Source organism: Babylonia areolata, chromosome 21 (genome assembly GCF_041734735.1).
Source record: "Babylonia areolata isolate BAREFJ2019XMU chromosome 21, ASM4173473v1, whole genome shotgun sequence".
Classification (NCBI taxonomy): Eukaryota; Metazoa; Mollusca; class Gastropoda; order Neogastropoda; family Buccinidae; genus Babylonia; species Babylonia areolata.
Genome location: NC_134896.1, coordinates 29287348 through 29304480, shown reverse-complemented (window position 1 = coordinate 29304480; position 17133 = coordinate 29287348). Strand labels below are relative to the sequence as shown.

The 17133-nt window shown below is 41.7% G+C and overlaps 1 protein-coding gene across 1 annotated transcript in view; it reads left to right on the top strand.

Moving 5' to 3' along the window:
- The first annotated feature begins 245 nt into the window (after positions 1 to 245).
- Positions 246 to 17133, top strand: part of LOC143296204 (uncharacterized) — a 34173-nt gene continuing 17285 nt past the window's right edge. Inside the window, exons 1-8 of the mRNA XM_076608022.1 lie at positions 246 to 360; positions 3481 to 3600; positions 4507 to 5270; positions 10266 to 10733; positions 13108 to 13238; positions 14257 to 14383; positions 15609 to 15708; positions 17000 to 17133. The exon at positions 17000 to 17133 is cut by the window's right edge and continues 15 nt beyond it. Coding sequence (XP_076464137.1) covers positions 292 to 360; positions 3481 to 3600; positions 4507 to 5270; positions 10266 to 10733; positions 13108 to 13238; positions 14257 to 14383; positions 15609 to 15708; positions 17000 to 17133 — 1913 coding nt within the window. The 5' untranslated portion in view covers positions 246 to 291. The remainder of the gene's footprint in view (positions 361 to 3480; positions 3601 to 4506; positions 5271 to 10265; positions 10734 to 13107; positions 13239 to 14256; positions 14384 to 15608; positions 15709 to 16999) is intronic.

The window sequence follows — 17133 nt, the reverse complement described above, 5'->3', positions numbered from 1 at the left end:
AGTACATTCGGTTTGACGATACATTTTGTACCTTCACATGTTAAAAGAGTGCGCAGGTGTCAAATTTGGGGGTCAGTCTCCTTTTTCCGAGTTTGAAAGCAAAACATTACATATGATTTGCTAACATTCGACTTTTATTACCATTGGACTCATTCAACTGTATTGAGGCATTGTTATGGACACAGATTCACAGGAATCATGAACTTCACAAGTATATATGACGTCATCGTTTTAAGGGCACACCGACTTTCGATTTCTGACTGGCAGACTGCACAGTTGGTTTTGGGAATCATGCTGACTGCTCGACGTATTGTTGTGTTACTCATGCTGTTTTTGCTTTCAGTTTCAGCGAAAAAAGACGTAAGATATGATGCACGCATAACAACTTGGCCACATGTTCAAATGTATACAAACACAGCGGAAAGTAATACAATCAACATGAGACGTGGACGTGTCTTCAAAATGCTCGAGTTCTTCATTTAACGGCCAACATCTGTATGCTGATGGAAATTGTCGTGTTATGGGAGATTGCTGTTGAGCGTAATCTAGCTGGGCTATCGAGGGATGTTCTGTTAACTGATAGGGGAGATGGGGCGCAGTCCACTGGTGTGTTCGCATCTCCAGCTAGGCCAGTCCGGCTACCGTAGCGGTCCTCGGGAATACACCCGACCGGCACAGCCCTCGCCTTCTACAACACTACTTACCAGTTGGGGGAGAGGGGGGTAAAAGGGGGATGGGGGGGGGGGAGTGGGGGGCTGGACATACTGGCTGGTGGGGGGTGGGGTGGGACCTAAACAGAGGTGTTGGAGGGTAGCGGGGTGGTGGTGGTGAGGCTACTCTGTTGTGTCACAGGCACAGGCTAGTCTGGACTTGAAGCAGTCCAGCGACTCCGCTGCAACAACCTCATGGAGCAGTGTATTTCATTCCGGGATGGTATGGGGGAAGAAAGACATCTGTACTGCGTCCTGCAGGCAGGGATGTCATAGTTGCAGGTTTTGTTTTTCCTGGAGCTCAGCCTGCTGTCTGATGGTGTTGGTAGGTAGACTGAGTTGATGGAGATGAGACCATGGTGGAACTTGTAGAACATCTCCAGGCGATATTTTTTCTTTCTGACTTGTAGAGGGTACCATTTGAGGCAGCTAAGGATGGAGCTGACACAGGACGTCTGTTGATGTCAGTTTGTTACCTATCTTGCTGCTCAGGCGCTGGACCTTTTCGATGGCCTGGATGTCACTGGCTGTATAGGTGATGCAGCATACTGAAGGATAGGTCGAACAAGGGCTTTGTACGCAGTTTCTTTTGTCTTCTTGTTTCCTATCTACAAGTTGCACCGGAGAAAGCCTAAGGTCTTGTTGGCTTTGTTGGTTGTAGAATTGTGGAATCCCCAGCGTAGGTCATATTGGATTTTCACACCAAGATATTTTGTGGTGTTGATGTTTTCAAGCGGATGGCCATGGAGTTTGTAGTTTTCCTCTCTACTGGCGCTCAAGATGGAGCACTTTTGCGGTAGGAATTGCATGGTCCACTGTTTCTACCAGAAAGAAATGGAAACTACGTCTTTTCGGAGTGTGTGCTAGTCAGCTTCCTTCTTGGTTGTGATTGTTTTGTTGCACATGGTGTCATCTGCAAATAGTCGTTTAAAATATAAGCTGAAGACACTTAAAAATCACTCAAATCCCAATTAGACAATGAATTAAGTTGTCATTTGACATTACAATATTTCATGATCCAGTTTTATCATGTATATATTTTGCTCAAAATAATCTCTCATTTCAACATACCACAGAGCAATTTGGTGGATTTCTTCTTGAATGTACAGACAACCAGGGATCATAAACCAGGATCCCCAAACACCACTGGTGGTTTTAGTTGCAATCAAACGCTTACTAGGACTAGGACTGACAGTATTGAGGTGGTGCATTTCAGAGATATTGCAAGTCAAGACCAAAACTGCAGTGTCTAAATTTCCATGCTAGCAGATCAGAATAAATGGGTTGGGTTGAATTTGGCATATTTGTAATACCAATGAAGCCCATTATAATTTTTGTAAAGCTATGGTATACTGCTGTCTCCAAACATATTTCATTATTTGCAATATCTAAAATAAACATATTAGAAATGAAGCCTCCACAACCTCAACAGATGAAAAAAAAAAGGTTTCAGTAGGTTGCCTTGGCATAAAAACAATGATTTTTTTGGTTTTTGTTTTTGCCCCCAAAAGGAACTTGGTATATTCATTTTACTGCATGCAGCAAACTGATACCTTGAAAGGGCACCAAAGAATGAGGGAACAACATAGGGATAACACCTAGAACTAGTAGAAATATACAATTGCCACTTTATCTTTGTAAGTGGTATGTTTGAGAAGCTTATTCACCCTTTCCTTCTCATTATTTACATTTTATTATCTTAAAAGCAGTCGAAGGTCTTCCTAGTTTCACATACCTGTGCATGATAAAACTGTGCTGACTATGTAAGGCTAACTGCTGGCTCTGTCTGTATCTCACTATAGAGTTACCTGTATGTATAAACATTTTTTTGTCATTGTGAACTGACATCAGCGTGATCAGTGGAGATATGAATAATTCTGTTTTCAGTGTTTTACATGCGAGTCATGTGCCATTTTTAAGGGGGGTGGGGTGGGGGTGGGGGGTGGACAGGGGAAGGGAGAAGTAGTGGTCCACTTGAGTGGATCATTGGATGTTTTCTTGATAAATATAGATATATATGTGTGTGAGAGAGAGACAAGACAAGAAAACTTTCTATATTTCCAAGAATAGATCCAAGCACTGGTGTGCTTTTTGTCATCCAGTTCCCCCACCCCCACCCCCCAATAAACAGGGTCTACACTACACAAACACTAAAATAATAAAGGCATAGACATGATGGTTATTATATTTTGAGAAAAGAAACACATACATCACAATAGAGAAAAGAAACACATACATTACAATTTTAGACAAGTACGTGTTATTGGGTTGGCAAGGAACAAGATGAGAAAAAATGTGTACATCAGTAGATTATAATAAACAGAGAGGGGGAGAGAGGGCTTCATGCAGTGAATTGTAGCACTTGTATTCTCACCTCTTTCCTCTCTGTCTTCATTATCTCTTTCCCTCATCTCCCCCCTCTCTCTCATTCTCCCTCTCTCTCTGACTCTCTCTCTCTCTCTGGTCTTTCTCACACACAGAAGGGTCTTTTATGGTGCTAAATCTCTTTGTCATACATAGACATACACACACACTTACACACACACACACACCAACACACACCAACACACACACACACACCACACACAGAGAAGGCTCTACAAATGTGTCAAATAATGCACAAGGGTTTATCATTTCACAAAGAGATAATTTTATGCGCAAGAATGTAGCCAGCTCTGCCATGATCAACTGCTATTATTAACAATTTGTTATCACAATCAACATTATCATTGTTATTATTACGATTAATTGTTATTATCTCTCATTGCAGACTAAAGTGGAAGACTTGCTGAAAACAGAAGAAGAAAGACTGAAGAAAAATGGAATTGAGTGCTCACAAAAACCGTTCATCCTGCAGACTGTCCATTCCTTTCGACTGAAACACCAAAGTGTATGTATACATACTTTCTTCCTTCGGTATAATTCCCTGTAATCTCATCTTTTTATTTAAAAAAACCCAACCAAACAAACATTTTTTTATTCACAAGCCATCACAACATTATTTCAAGCTGCTTCTCTGCACACATAAAGTGCTGTGCATCTCATCTTCATTTCTCTGTTCTTATCTTAGCGTTCTTTTATCTCCTTGCCCCAGCATTTTACACTTTCTCTAATAATTTACATCTCTCTCTCTCTCTCTCTCTCTCTCTCTCTCTCTCTCACCCATAATCTCTCTCTGTCGCTGTTCTCTCATTCTCTCTGTATCTGTCTCTGTCTGTCTGTCTGTCTCTATCTCTGTCTCTCTCTCTTTTTACACTATAAACTGCTCTTATCACCTCGTCAAAAAATGAAAATATTATAACTTAGTTATCTCTGTATATTGTCTGCAAAGCTCTCAAGGGGTGACAGTTGAAATGTATGATGTCAGAGAGTAAGACAATGATTGATGTGTTTTTTTTCATCCACTTCTCTTGGTTTCCTCATATTTACAAGTTCACAGAATACATCTGTGTTCACATATTGTTTGTATATTAACAGTATGTATAACACTAACTTGACAAAGGTATACTACATTGTTTACTTTTGTTTAGATTCTTCAAATTGGGCAGTGGCCTTGCATTTTATATACATTTGTTGCTCTCTCCTTCTCTCTCTCTCTCTCTCTCTCTCTCTCTCTCTCACACACACACACACACACACACACACACACACACACACACACAACACGTACACACACACACACACACACACACACACTCTGAATTTCTGTCTGTCTGTCTGTCTCTGGAAAGAAAGAGGAATATACATGATTTTTATAGCTCTTTGTTTTCATTCATTTTTTGTTTTCTTCTGACAGGATGAGAGAGCAGTGTTGTGCATGATCAAGTGGCTGCAGAACAAACCCAAAGATGGCTTCATGTGGACAGCTCTTGGCACAGCCTTCGACAAGGCTGGCAAAAAGTTCTCCAGCCAAGCCAACCTCTGCTTCAAGCAAGCAGCAAAGATTTCTGGCAAGTCTCCAACTTTCCTTAAAGACTGGCACTACATTGGACCCTTTGTTATTGGCAAAACAGAGTTTGATGGAGATCCTATTGATGCGTTTGGTGGTATTGACAACGTGTCTCTGTATCGATATGACGTTATGGCATATCCTTCTGAACTTGTTCCTCATGGAAAAGTGATGTGGAGCCAGGTAAGACAACAAGCGGAAAACCAGGCAGTAAAAATCGCACCAAATGTGGATTGGAACGACCTTGTGCGCTCTCTCGGATCGCTGGGTATCACAGAGTGGCAGGGGTGGGCAGTGGGAGAAATTGCCATCAACCAGGAGGATTTAACTCTCTTGGTGCAGTGCCTAGGGGTGGCCACTGTCTACATTGATGGAATCCCAGTCACCGGTGACGTCTACCACAGAGACCAGTTTCACTTCTCAGTCCACCTGACCAGAGGCGTCCATGTTGTTGCTGTCAAGCTGAGGGCCAAAGTCCAGGCCATATTCCAGTGCTCCTTCAGGGCTCCACCTAAAGACGGCTTTCAGGTCCTGGAGCCGAGCTTTCTGCCAGACCTGTTTGAGGGCTATCTGTTCAGCCACCTTCTGTCCATCCCTGTCGCGAATCACAGGTACATGACGTGTGTTTGTGAAAAGTGATTCTGTTATTGAGTATTTTATATTGGTAATGTGCACATCATATTTTGTATTTTAGTATTTTGTATTATTATATTTTATGGACTCCCCATTAATTATGTCTTAGTTATGTGTGATTATTGAATATTTTCTTTGTAATGTGTGCATTGTATTTTGCATTTTATTATTTTATTATATAATTTGTTTACTTCCTTTCATTTTCTGTTTTATGCAGCCTAGATACATAGCATGACACAGATTCTATAAATAACCATCGATGTGTTGGGGTATATAATTACAATTAGTTCTTCAGCCAGCCCCTCAAATTAAGGGTGTCGGTACCACTCATAGTGGCAAATGTTATCATATATTTTTGGAATCGTCGATGTCCCTAGATGTCAGAAAATCATGATAATGTTGTGAACGTGGCAGCTTTCTGCCTGTTATCACGTGATTTCTAACCCCACCCTACCGCGTCGAGAACGCGCACCGTGATCAAGCCCTGTTCTCCCAGAGCCTATACCATTGAAGATAGAAAAACCATTATTGAACAAAAAAGATGTATAATAGCATGCTAAACAACTTTTGTTCTTATAAGTATATTAAATTATTATTTGTTCGTGAAATGTAGTGGCGTTTTGAGGATTTCATGTCATATTCACACAAAATTCGGCATGTCGTCTTCTGTCAAAGGTAAATCGTTAGATATAGGAAGACACTTTATGAAGCAAAAGGAAGTGCATGGGACTTGTGAACAACTTTTATTCTCATAACACTATCAAAATGTTGATCGTTTTGGAAAAGTAATCACTTTTGTGAGTGTCATCAAAGATTACGCAACACGAAAATAATTTCAGTTTGTGTTCTGCTCTGCCTAAATGTTTGCAAAGAAAAAAGTACTACTAAACAAGAAGATGTAGAATAGCACGCAAAACAACTTTTGTTCTTATACATATATCAAAATATTATTTCGTTCATGAAATGTAGTGCCATTTTGAGGATTTCATGACAAAATTCACACAAAATGCGGCACTTCGTCTTTTGTAAAGGCTACCTAGTAAGATATAGGAAGACATATTTAGAAACAAAACGAAGCGTAAGGGACGTGTGAACAACTTTTATTCTCATAAAACTATAAAAATGTTAATCGTTTCGGAAAAATCATGGCTTTTGTGAGTTTCATCAAAAATTACGCAACACGACAAAATGCTCAGTTTGTCCAAGTCGGTGTAATGCTCTGCCTAAATGGTTGTAGATGTAAATATACAGGTAACTGCTAAACAACCAGATGAAGAATAACACGCTAAAGAAAATTTGAGCAGAAATAGACGAAAGTCAAAATAAAAGATATTGCATTTTGACCATGGGCACACATGCAAACTGGGGGAGGGGCAAAACATGCAGGTTTAGAGACAATACTTGAAGAACTAAATCTGTTAAAAGTAAATCAAACAGCAACCTTTGTTTTTATCATTTGATATGTGAAATTATCACATATTCTTATGATATAGGGATTAACATAAAGAAAGTAAAGTCTATATTTTTCCTGTGTTTGTGTCTGTTTCAGACGGTGTCAGAGGGCAGTAATGACCACCAGAAGTACTTCTGATTGATAAGGATCCAGTACCATAATGGCAGAAGCTCCGCCTGAAGGAAGACCCGGATTAAAGTCTTCAGCTGACCAGTGTATCATCCACCAACAGACTTACAAATGGGATGAAAATGAGTCTCTGATTTCTCCAAATACATTCCAGTCGTGGGAAACTTTGCTTGAAGCGGCTAAAATAAGGAATCATGTACCTGTGCTGGGTGCTGCCAAGACGGTAGTTGGTATGGAAGTACCAAAAATAAAATGCCATAGGTACTGCAGAACTGTCTTCACTATGAAACATACTTTGAACAGCCTGAAAAGAAAAGCAGAGGAACCAGTTCAACCACGTGAGGAAGCTTCGCAGACAAAGCGGCAAAGTCGAGGACCATCTTCTACTTCGAGGGTTCTTCCAAAACAATGTATATTTTGTGAAAAGTCTTCGAAGTATTTGAAAAAATCCAGCACAAGAGAACAGTTAATACAGGCAAAAGAACTTCGTGTGGATAAAACACTACGTGACATTGCTGTGAAAAAAATGTGAAATGTGACACCAAAATAACTGCAGTGACAAACAGAGCTGAGGCACAATACCGTCGGACATGCTACAGATTATACACTAAAGAAACATGTAAAGACAGATTGCCAACTCAGAAAGAGGCTGATAGGAAATGCCAGATGACAAAGAAAGGACGTATCAGAACGCAGAAGATGCATCGTATGCCTTGCTTTTCAAGCACATCAAAGAACTAATGGCACAGCCAGACGTCATTCCTCTAGTGTCTCTTACTGAGAAGTTGAAGATGTTCATGTCAGTGAATGGTATCAAAGACGTCAAAGATTCCACAACTAGACACATCCGTAGAAAGCTTGAGATTAGATTTAGTGAGGAGCTGTTTATGTTTCCAGATGAAAATGGAAAGATTTTAGTGATGCCAGTCACTCTCAGTCCCCACGAACTTGGCCGAATGTATCAGGCACTCAAAATACAGCTGGCCTTGTGGAAATCAGACAGCTCATCGATTGACAAAGTGTTGGATAAAGCATCTCTGCATCTTCGACAAGCAGTGAAAAATTCGCAGAACAAGTCACCATGGCCCATCAACCCCTCAGATTTGGACACAATGGAATCTGTTGGACCCGCTGATCTGAAACGCTTCCGTCTGGCACTCATTACTGGTGATCCAAACAACGAGAACACATCAACCAGGAATCGAATCCTCATCGACTCGTTTAACCAAGACATTGTGTTTGCTGTAAGTAATGGGCAACAGAAGACTCCAAAACACATCCTTTTGTAATATGGTCTGAAAAGTCTTACTTGAAACGTGTAGCTGATCAGAACGTTGAACAGGCTAGGACATGGAGTATCATATGAACAGCTTGAAGAGAACGACACAGCACTGTGTCTTCAAAAGATAGCAGATTCCATCAACAAGAGAGTGATTCTTCCCAGGAGCAATGTCACGTAATGTTTTATCCACACGAAGTTCTTTTGCCTGTATGAACTGTTCTCTTGTGTTGTAATTTTTCAAATACTTCGAAGACTTTTCACAAAATATACATTGTTTTGGAAGAACCCTCGAAGTAGAAGATGGTCCTCGACTTTGCCGCTTTGTCTGCGAAGCTTCCTCACGTGGTTGAACTGGTTCCTCTGCTTTTCTTTTCAGGCTGTTCAAAGTATGTTTCATAGTGAAGACAGTTCTGCAGTACCTATGGCATTTTATTTTTGGTACTTCCATACCAACTACCGTCTTGGCAGCATCCAGCACAGGTGCATGATTCCTTATTTCAGCCGCTTCAAGCAAAGTTGCCCATGATTGGAATGAATTTGGAGAAATCAGACTCATTTTCATATCACATTTGTAAGTCTGTTAGTGGATGATACACTGGTCAGCTGAAGACTTTAATCCGGGTCTTCCTTCAGGCGGAGCTTCTGCCATTATGGTACTGGATCCTTATCAATCAGAAGTACTTCTGGTGGTCAGTACTGCCCTCTGACGCCGTCTGAAACAGACACAAACACAGGAAAAATATAGATTTTACTTTCTTTATATTAATCCCTATATCATAAGAATATGTGATAATTTCACATATCAAATGATAAAAACAAGGGTTGCTGTTTGATTTACCTTTAATAGATTTAGGTCTTCAAGTATTGTCTCTGTTTTGCTCCTCCCCCAGTTTGCATGTGTGCCCATGGTCAAAATGCAATATCTTTTAATTTGACTTTCATCTATTTCTGCTCAAATTTTCTTTAGCGTGTTATTCTTCATCTGGTTGTTTAGCAGTTACCTGTATATTTACATCTACAACCATTTAGACAGAGCATTACACCGACTTGGACAAACTGGGCATTTTGTCGTGTTGTGTAATTTTTGATGAAACTCACAAAAGACATGATTTTTCCGAAACGATTAACATTTTTATAGTTTTATGAGAATAAAAGTTGTTCACACGTCCCTTACGCTTCGTTTTGCTTCTAAATATGTCTTCCTATATCTTACTAGGTAGCCTTTACAAAAGACGAAGTGCCGCATTTTGTGTGAATTTTGTCATGAAATCCTCAAAACGGCACTACATTTCATGAACAAAATAATATTTTGATATATGTATAAGAACAAAAGTTGTTTTGCGTGCTATTCTACATCTTCTTGTTGAGTAGTACTTTTTTCTTTGCAAACATTTAGGCAGAGCAGAACACAAACTGAAAATTTTGTCGTGTTGCGTAATCTTTGATGACACTCACAAAAGTGATTACTTTTCCAAAACGATCAACATTTTGATAGTGTTATGAGAATAAAAGTTGTTCACAAGTCCCATGCACTTCCTTTTGCTTCATAAAGTGTCTTCCTATATCTAACGATTTACCTTTGACAAAAGACGACATGCCGAATTTTGTGTGAATATGACATGAAATCCTCAAAACGCCACTGCATTTCACGAACAAATAATAATTTGATATACTTATAAGAACAAAAGTTGTTTAGCATGCTATTATACATCTTTTTTGTTCAATAATGGTTTTTCTATCTTCAATGGTTTAGGCTCTGGGAGTACAGAGCTTGATCACGGTGTGCGTTCTCGACGCGGTAGGGTGGGGTTAGAAATCACGTGATAACAGGCAGAAAGCTGCCACGTTCACAACATTATCATGATTTTCTGACATCTAGGAACAAAGACGATTCCAAAAATATATGATAACACTTGCCACTATGAGTGGTACCGATTAACCTTCTGGCTGATGGACTAAATGAAGGGGTGTTCTTGTTGGAATGTCGGAGCATGATCTCATTTTGTGTTGTTCTGTGGAGCAATACATATGTCGCCTTCTTGTCAGCAAATGTGTCAACAATGTCTCTTTTAAAAATGATAAAGTATTCTTGTGTGTTGTACTTTGTAGGTCTGACAAGTGGCTCAAGATCACCAAAGTGTCTGTTTCTGACCAGAGAGGTGGGGAGAGTCTTCAGGCTGAAGTTGTCAACAATCGGTTTTCCATCGCTCCTGGACAGACTCGCCCCATTGCTGTCAGACTATCATCTGAAAATCCTCACATCAGCAGCAGCTGCGAAGACGTTCCTTTCACCCTTGTGATCAGAACCTCAGAAGGTCAGAATTCTTTAGCACTAACGCTGCGCTGCAGGAAGAAGCGAGAGTCGTTTTTGTTCACGTTTCTGGATCATGACGGGTCGGTTCAGCATGCGGCAGCGATAGCACCGATAGGGGAGTGTGCAGAACGTGTGTGTCCCACGCTACTCACGCTCCACGGCACCACTGTGCCACCGCAGAACCAGGCTGACAGCTACAAGCGCATGGTGAACGGGGAGTACCAGTTTGGTGTCCGTGGCTTGTGGCTTCTCGCCCCTACCAGGTGACATGATAGCAGCTGTAGTAGTGATCATGACAATTTGCCCCTACCAGGTGACATGATAGCAACTGTAGTAGTGATCATGACAGTTTGCCCCTACCAGGTGACATGATAGCAACTGTAGTGGTGATCATGACAGTTTGCCCCTACCAGGTGACATAATAGCAGCTGTAATAGTGATCATGACAATTTGCCCCTACCAGGTGACATGATAGCAACTGTAGTAGTGATCTTGACAATATTCCCCTACCAGGTGACATGATAGCAACTGTAGTAGTGATCATGACAATTTGCACCTACCAGGTAACATGGTAGCAACTGTAGTAGTGATCTTGACAATATTCCCCAATCAGGTAACATGATAGCAGCTGTAGTAGTGATCATGACAGTTTGCCCCTACCATGAACATGATAGCAACTGTAGTAGTGATCATGACAGTTTGCCCCTACCAGGTGACATGATAGCAACTGTAGTGGTGATCATGACAGTTTGCCCCTACCAGGTGACATGATAGCAACTGTAGTGGTGATCATGACAGTCTGCCCCTACCAGGTGACATGATAGCAACTGTAGTAGTGATCATGACAATTCTCCCCTACCAGGTGACATGATAACAACTGTAGTAGTGATCATGGCAATTTGCCCCTATCAGGTGACATGATAGCCACTGTAGTAGTGATCATGACAATTTTCCCATACCAGGTGATATGATAGCAACTGTAGTAGTGATCATGACAATTTTCCCCTACCAGGTGACATGATAGCAGTTGTAGTAGTGATCATGACAATTTGCCCCTACCAGGTGATATGATAGCAACTGTAGTAGTGATCATGACAATTTGCCCCTACCAGGTGACATGATAGCAACTGTAGTAGTGATCATGACAATTTGCCCCTACCAGGTAACATGATAGCAACTGTAGTAGTGATCATGACAACAGCAACGATGATGTTGATAATGACAGTGATGACTGTGATGATGTTAATTATGATGATGACTGGTGTTGTTTAGTGGTTACTGAATAAAAGAGTCAGTTTCAGACCCGAGAAGATCAGATTCTTGAAAAAAATGCACACCAGTTAACACACATGAACGCAGGCACGTCCATATAAAACTATGACATGACATTCATCTTAAAAGCATGTACATGTTAGTGTTAAAGGTACACTGGTTTTGGGTTTTTTTTCTGGTCTGAAAGGGAGACATTTTCTTATTGTTCCAGTGGTTGTGTGTGTGTTTGAACATGCATGTAGACACGTGCAGTGTTCCTGCACAGCATCACATTTGCTAGACTGTAGTGTATTTGTAAAATTCTTGAAAGTTTCTGTTTGCTCCCAATTTTCACACAACCCATTCCTGATGGTAAGACTTTGGGGTGGACATATGAGCCTGAGGCACCGTGGCAGAATCTGGACTTTGATTCAGTGTTCATGAGTGATGAGGGTTCGAAGCACCATTTCACACATGGTATTGTGTCCTTGGGGAAAGGCGCTTTACTTTCTTCTTCTCCTTCTTCTTCGTTCATAGGCTGCAACTCCCACGTTCACTCGTATGCACACGAGTGGGCTTTTACATGTATGACCGTTTTTACCCCACCATGTAGGCAGCCATACTCCGTTTTCGGGCGTGTGCATGCTGGGTGTGTTCTTGTTTCCATAACCCACCGAATGCTGACATGGATTACGGGATCTTTAACATGCGTATTTGATCTTCTGCTTGCATATACACACGAAGGGGGTTCAGGCACTAGCAGGTCTGCACATATGTTGACCTGGGAGATCGTAAAAATCTCCACCCTTCACCCACCAGGCGCCGTCACCGTGATTCAAACCCGGGACCCTCAAGTTGACAGTCCAACGCTTTAACCACTTGGCTATTGAGCCCGTCTGTGCTTTACTTTGATTTTTTTACTCCACCCAGGCGTGAATGGGTACCTGTCTTTGGTCGGAGAAGGTTGGAACAGCAGAAGGAGACGATTGGGCACCAACTTGCTATGCCAAGTCCTTGACACAATGGATGTGAGTTCACTGCCAGGCTGTGATGGCTGTAAAAAGCTATGGGACCTGTAGCCTTCATGTATGAACATTTGTATTGTATTGCTCTTTTTGTCACAGCATATTTCTCTGTGTGAAATTCGGGCTGCTCTCCCCAGGGAGACACTGACAGCGCCACCCATGTTTTTGTATTTTTTCTGCCTGCAATTTTATTTGTTTTCCTATTGAATTGGATTTTACAACAGAATTTTGCCAGGGACAAACCTTTTGTTGCTGTGGGTTCTTTAACGTGCGCTAAATGTATGCTGCACACGGGACCTCGGTTTGTCGTCTCATCCATGTGAATGAAAGTTTTTGACCAGATTGGTGCTGGTCTCACCAGACACGGGGCACATAACTGGGAGGGTCCGGGGGCGCTGACGGCCATGACAGCTCTGGAGAGGTTGTCTTCCTTGACCCGCTCCCACTCCTGGATCGACGACATTGCCAGCTCCCAGCATGTGTTGTTTGAAGGTGGGGAATTTTGTTTGTTGTGATCTGTTTTGCGTGTGTGTGTGTGTGTGTGAATACATCAGAAGGTGTGGAATTTTGTTATTTGTGGTGTGTGTGTGCGTGTGTGCGTGCATGTTTGCGTGCATGGGGAGGGGGTTTGGGGAAGGGTGTGGGTGTGCGTGTGCGTGCGTACGTGTGTGTGTATGTGTGGTAGTTCATGTTTGTGTGTGTTTGAATGCATTATCAGCCATAACAGTAGTAGCAGTTACACAGGTTAACATTGACAACTTGTTATTTTGCGCTTTATTTAAAATTAAAACTTTTGACAAGTCTTCAGAGACTGAAGAATGGATTTCCTGCACTTGTTTTCCTCAACTGCCAACTGGCAGTTAATCAGATATACTTCTCTCTCAATGTTCAGCATGGTTATATATTGCAACATACTCTTTCTTTCAGATGAAGAACTGGTACACTTAGGTTTTTGCTGGTGTTTGTTTTGTGATATCACTAACCTGTGTGTTTTACTTTATTTAGAATATATCACCCTGTAGGACTCGCTTTTCTATGTGAATCTAATCTGTGGCTTGATACGTGGATGATTTGAATAGACCTTGTTATAGTCATTGGTGTAGGACGGCATGATCAGTACATTGGGTTTGGTTTAAATAATCTTCAATTGTTTAACAATACACATGATTACAATGCAATGAATGACAAAAGATCATCAACAAGCTTAAAGCTTATACTGTGCTCACAACGTTGCACTTCAGTTTTATCATGATGGCTGATGAACCATATTACCAGTTGTATCAAATGACATTCATACATTGGGTTTGTGTTTACTGACAAGCATGTACGTCTGCAGCAGTCAGGGAGTTAACAATAGGCATCAATTTTGCACTGACATAGAACTGCATTTACAGATCCACCACTACCACTACCACCACCAGTTGTTTTGGTAAAGCTACGCACCAGAGCAACTCCACTAATTGTTCTAATAAATTTACACGCTAAAGGAACTTGAGACATCTGTGTCCAGGGCACTCAATGGGAGGACATGGGGCATGGCACCTGGCGACCCATTTCCCAGATCGGGCCATCGGTCTGGCAGCACTGGCAGGGTGGATCAAGAAGGAGGAGTATGGGGAAAGCAATCTCTTCTTCAAGTGAGTACCACTGCAGACATGTATGCCTCGACAGAAGCGTGGTATCAATCAGCCAAAAACACTTTATTAATCCACATGGAAATTAACTTGTGCAGTCACCGGTTCATTGTAAACTCCAACATAAAATGATCATGCGACCAGCCACCATGGTGAAATGGCTAGCGTCATGGACTGAGGGCAGGGAGGATGCAGGTTCGAATCCCAGCGGAGGTGGGTTTTTCAGCCTGTGGCCGGCTCCTACCCAGAGTTGAGTCTGCTATGGGCTTAAATGGGGAGACTAGGACCACACAGTCAAGTGTCATCCACTTCACGGATGCGTTTTTGGGTGTGTTGCTCTAATTACCTGACCAACACTGCGAGTGTCTGTATCTCTCGGGCCTGGTTAATGCAGAGATATCATTATGACAGGAAGCATAGGGTTCAGCCTTGTCACGCAGTCCCAAACCAAAATAGATCTCCATAGCAACAACGTCATTGTCATCATCATCCTCCTCCTTCATCATCATCAATATGAACAAAACAGTCTCAAAGTCTGTAGCCTTTCATGCCCTGCAATCATGGTGACTTCAGTTCGATACCCCTCCAATTCCGTGCTTGGGGTGAGTCCTGTCAGTGTCTTCAGTGTCTGCAGATTCATGTTGGGCTGTCGTTTGGGGACATGGTGGCGGTCTCCACTCTTGGGGGGACGCTCACTCTGGCTCTGCAACTAAGCCATTATTGTCGTGAGTAGGGGGGCTTAGTAGGTGGTGTTCTAAGTATGTTAAATCAGAACAGGCACCACTGAACACCGAAGTGACTCAGCAGCAGTGCAGGGTCTCCTCTGGTGTGTAGCCTCCTGGCAACCTAACATTGATGGTTTCCTGTGGTTGCCAATGCTGGAACTGAGACGGATGAACCTGGGTGTGACTGTGTATGGGGGAATCTGAGCGGTGTGGAAGTAATGCCACTGAAACGGTGCAGATGATGGGGCAGCAAAAAAAAAAAAAAAAAAAAAGATCATGCACACAATAGAAGACATTAAAACTAGTCAAATAAGAACTCACAGTTGCTGATGATAAGCAAGAGTGCCTGGTAGTGCCATACTTTCAGTAGTGAGAGTCCTGGGTTCAGATTGGTATGTTTGTAAGGAAATGCAGTGTTACTTCTAGTAGGAGGTGATGGTAATAATCATCACAGTGTGTTTGTGTGTGTGTGTGTGTTTGTGATGAACAGTTGTTTTCTTCAGACATGACATAGCTACAAGCCACACAGATGCTTCCGTCAAGGCTGTGATGGAAGCTTGTATTGGGGAGAACGACGCAGATCGACACGTCTCCAATTTGTGGGTGCGTTTGTCTATTTTTGTTTTGTCTGCTCCAGAACTTTGCTCCATTGTCTGTCTGTCTCTGTCTCTGTTGCTGTCTAACAATTACTACTATACATAATCGTACACACATACATACACACCCTCCCCCCCCTCCACACACAAAAAAATACATAACCATAAGCACACACATACAAGCATACACATGTAACCATCCTGGCAAACACAACCAAGGAAAGAAGATGAATAATGCAAGAACTGCCTGGAAATTGAAATGGAATTTGCCTGTACATGAACACATATGTACATGAACCCATACACAGATAAAAATACATAACCACACATACACATGCAAGTACACTCAAACTTGAATCAGAAATCTTAAACATTTCTTTTCTGTTATAGTTAATCTTTCTCTCTCTCTCCAGCTGTACTTTTCAAAAGCAAATAAATGGGTATCTTGAGAAAGAAAATTTATCTAAACGTGATGCATCAAGTAGTCGGAGGCCACCTTTTCACCTTTTTCACTTTTGGCTGACTTGTGAAACAGATCAAAACGAATTCAGTGAAATATTCTCTGTAAGGACTTCCCAAAAGAAAAGGAAAAAAATACTATGGAAGGTCTTTGCCTGTGCTGGAATGGATTTTGGCTTAGTTCCATACAGTTTTGAACCCCAGTTTTGGAAAAAGAGTTAAAAACGAGCTCTGTTCTAAGTTGGGAGTGCTAATGTGCAAAAAACTGCATGCTTACCCACTCCGTCATGCCAGAAAAAAGTACATGTTGCAGTGACAATGATTTGACTGTTGCAGCTTTTGAGAACAGTGAATGTGATGGGCTTACATTTTGCATCACAGGAAACGGTCGTTTCCAACAGTTGTTCTGAACACAGCAATCCTGGAAGCTGGCTTTATGCACAGTAGATGTAAAGTCAAGTTTGACCTCTTACTGTCTTCTTTCTAGAGAGCCACGCCCAATGTGGTGGCTCCCTGTGTTGCAGCAGGCTGATGGTTCAAATCAGTATGATTGCTTTTATGTGCAGATGTGTTCAGTCTGATCCATGTTCTGTAATTATTCACTCATCTGCCGTGTTTTTAGAGCATGCAGCTATTCGACTTCGTATCCCCTTTAAAGAGTTGACAAGGAGGTCTTGTTCAGAAAATTGATAACAAACAAGAGTTTCAGCTTTTGTTTTTGTTCTTTGTTTTTCTATATGATTATGTTCTTCTTTTTTTTTCTTTTTTTTTTTTTAATCAAATTAGGAAGTTTTCTTGTACCAGCCCCTTTACTGAATCCAATTGTTTGTTTTCACCAGAACATTCCTGTGCTGTGTCGCATTGGGGGAAATGATAGAACGGTGCACCCTTTCTTCACTCGGCGGATGTATCGTCTGCTGCGTGAAGAAGGCAGCAAGGTCACCATGACGGAACTAGAGGGGCGGGAACACTG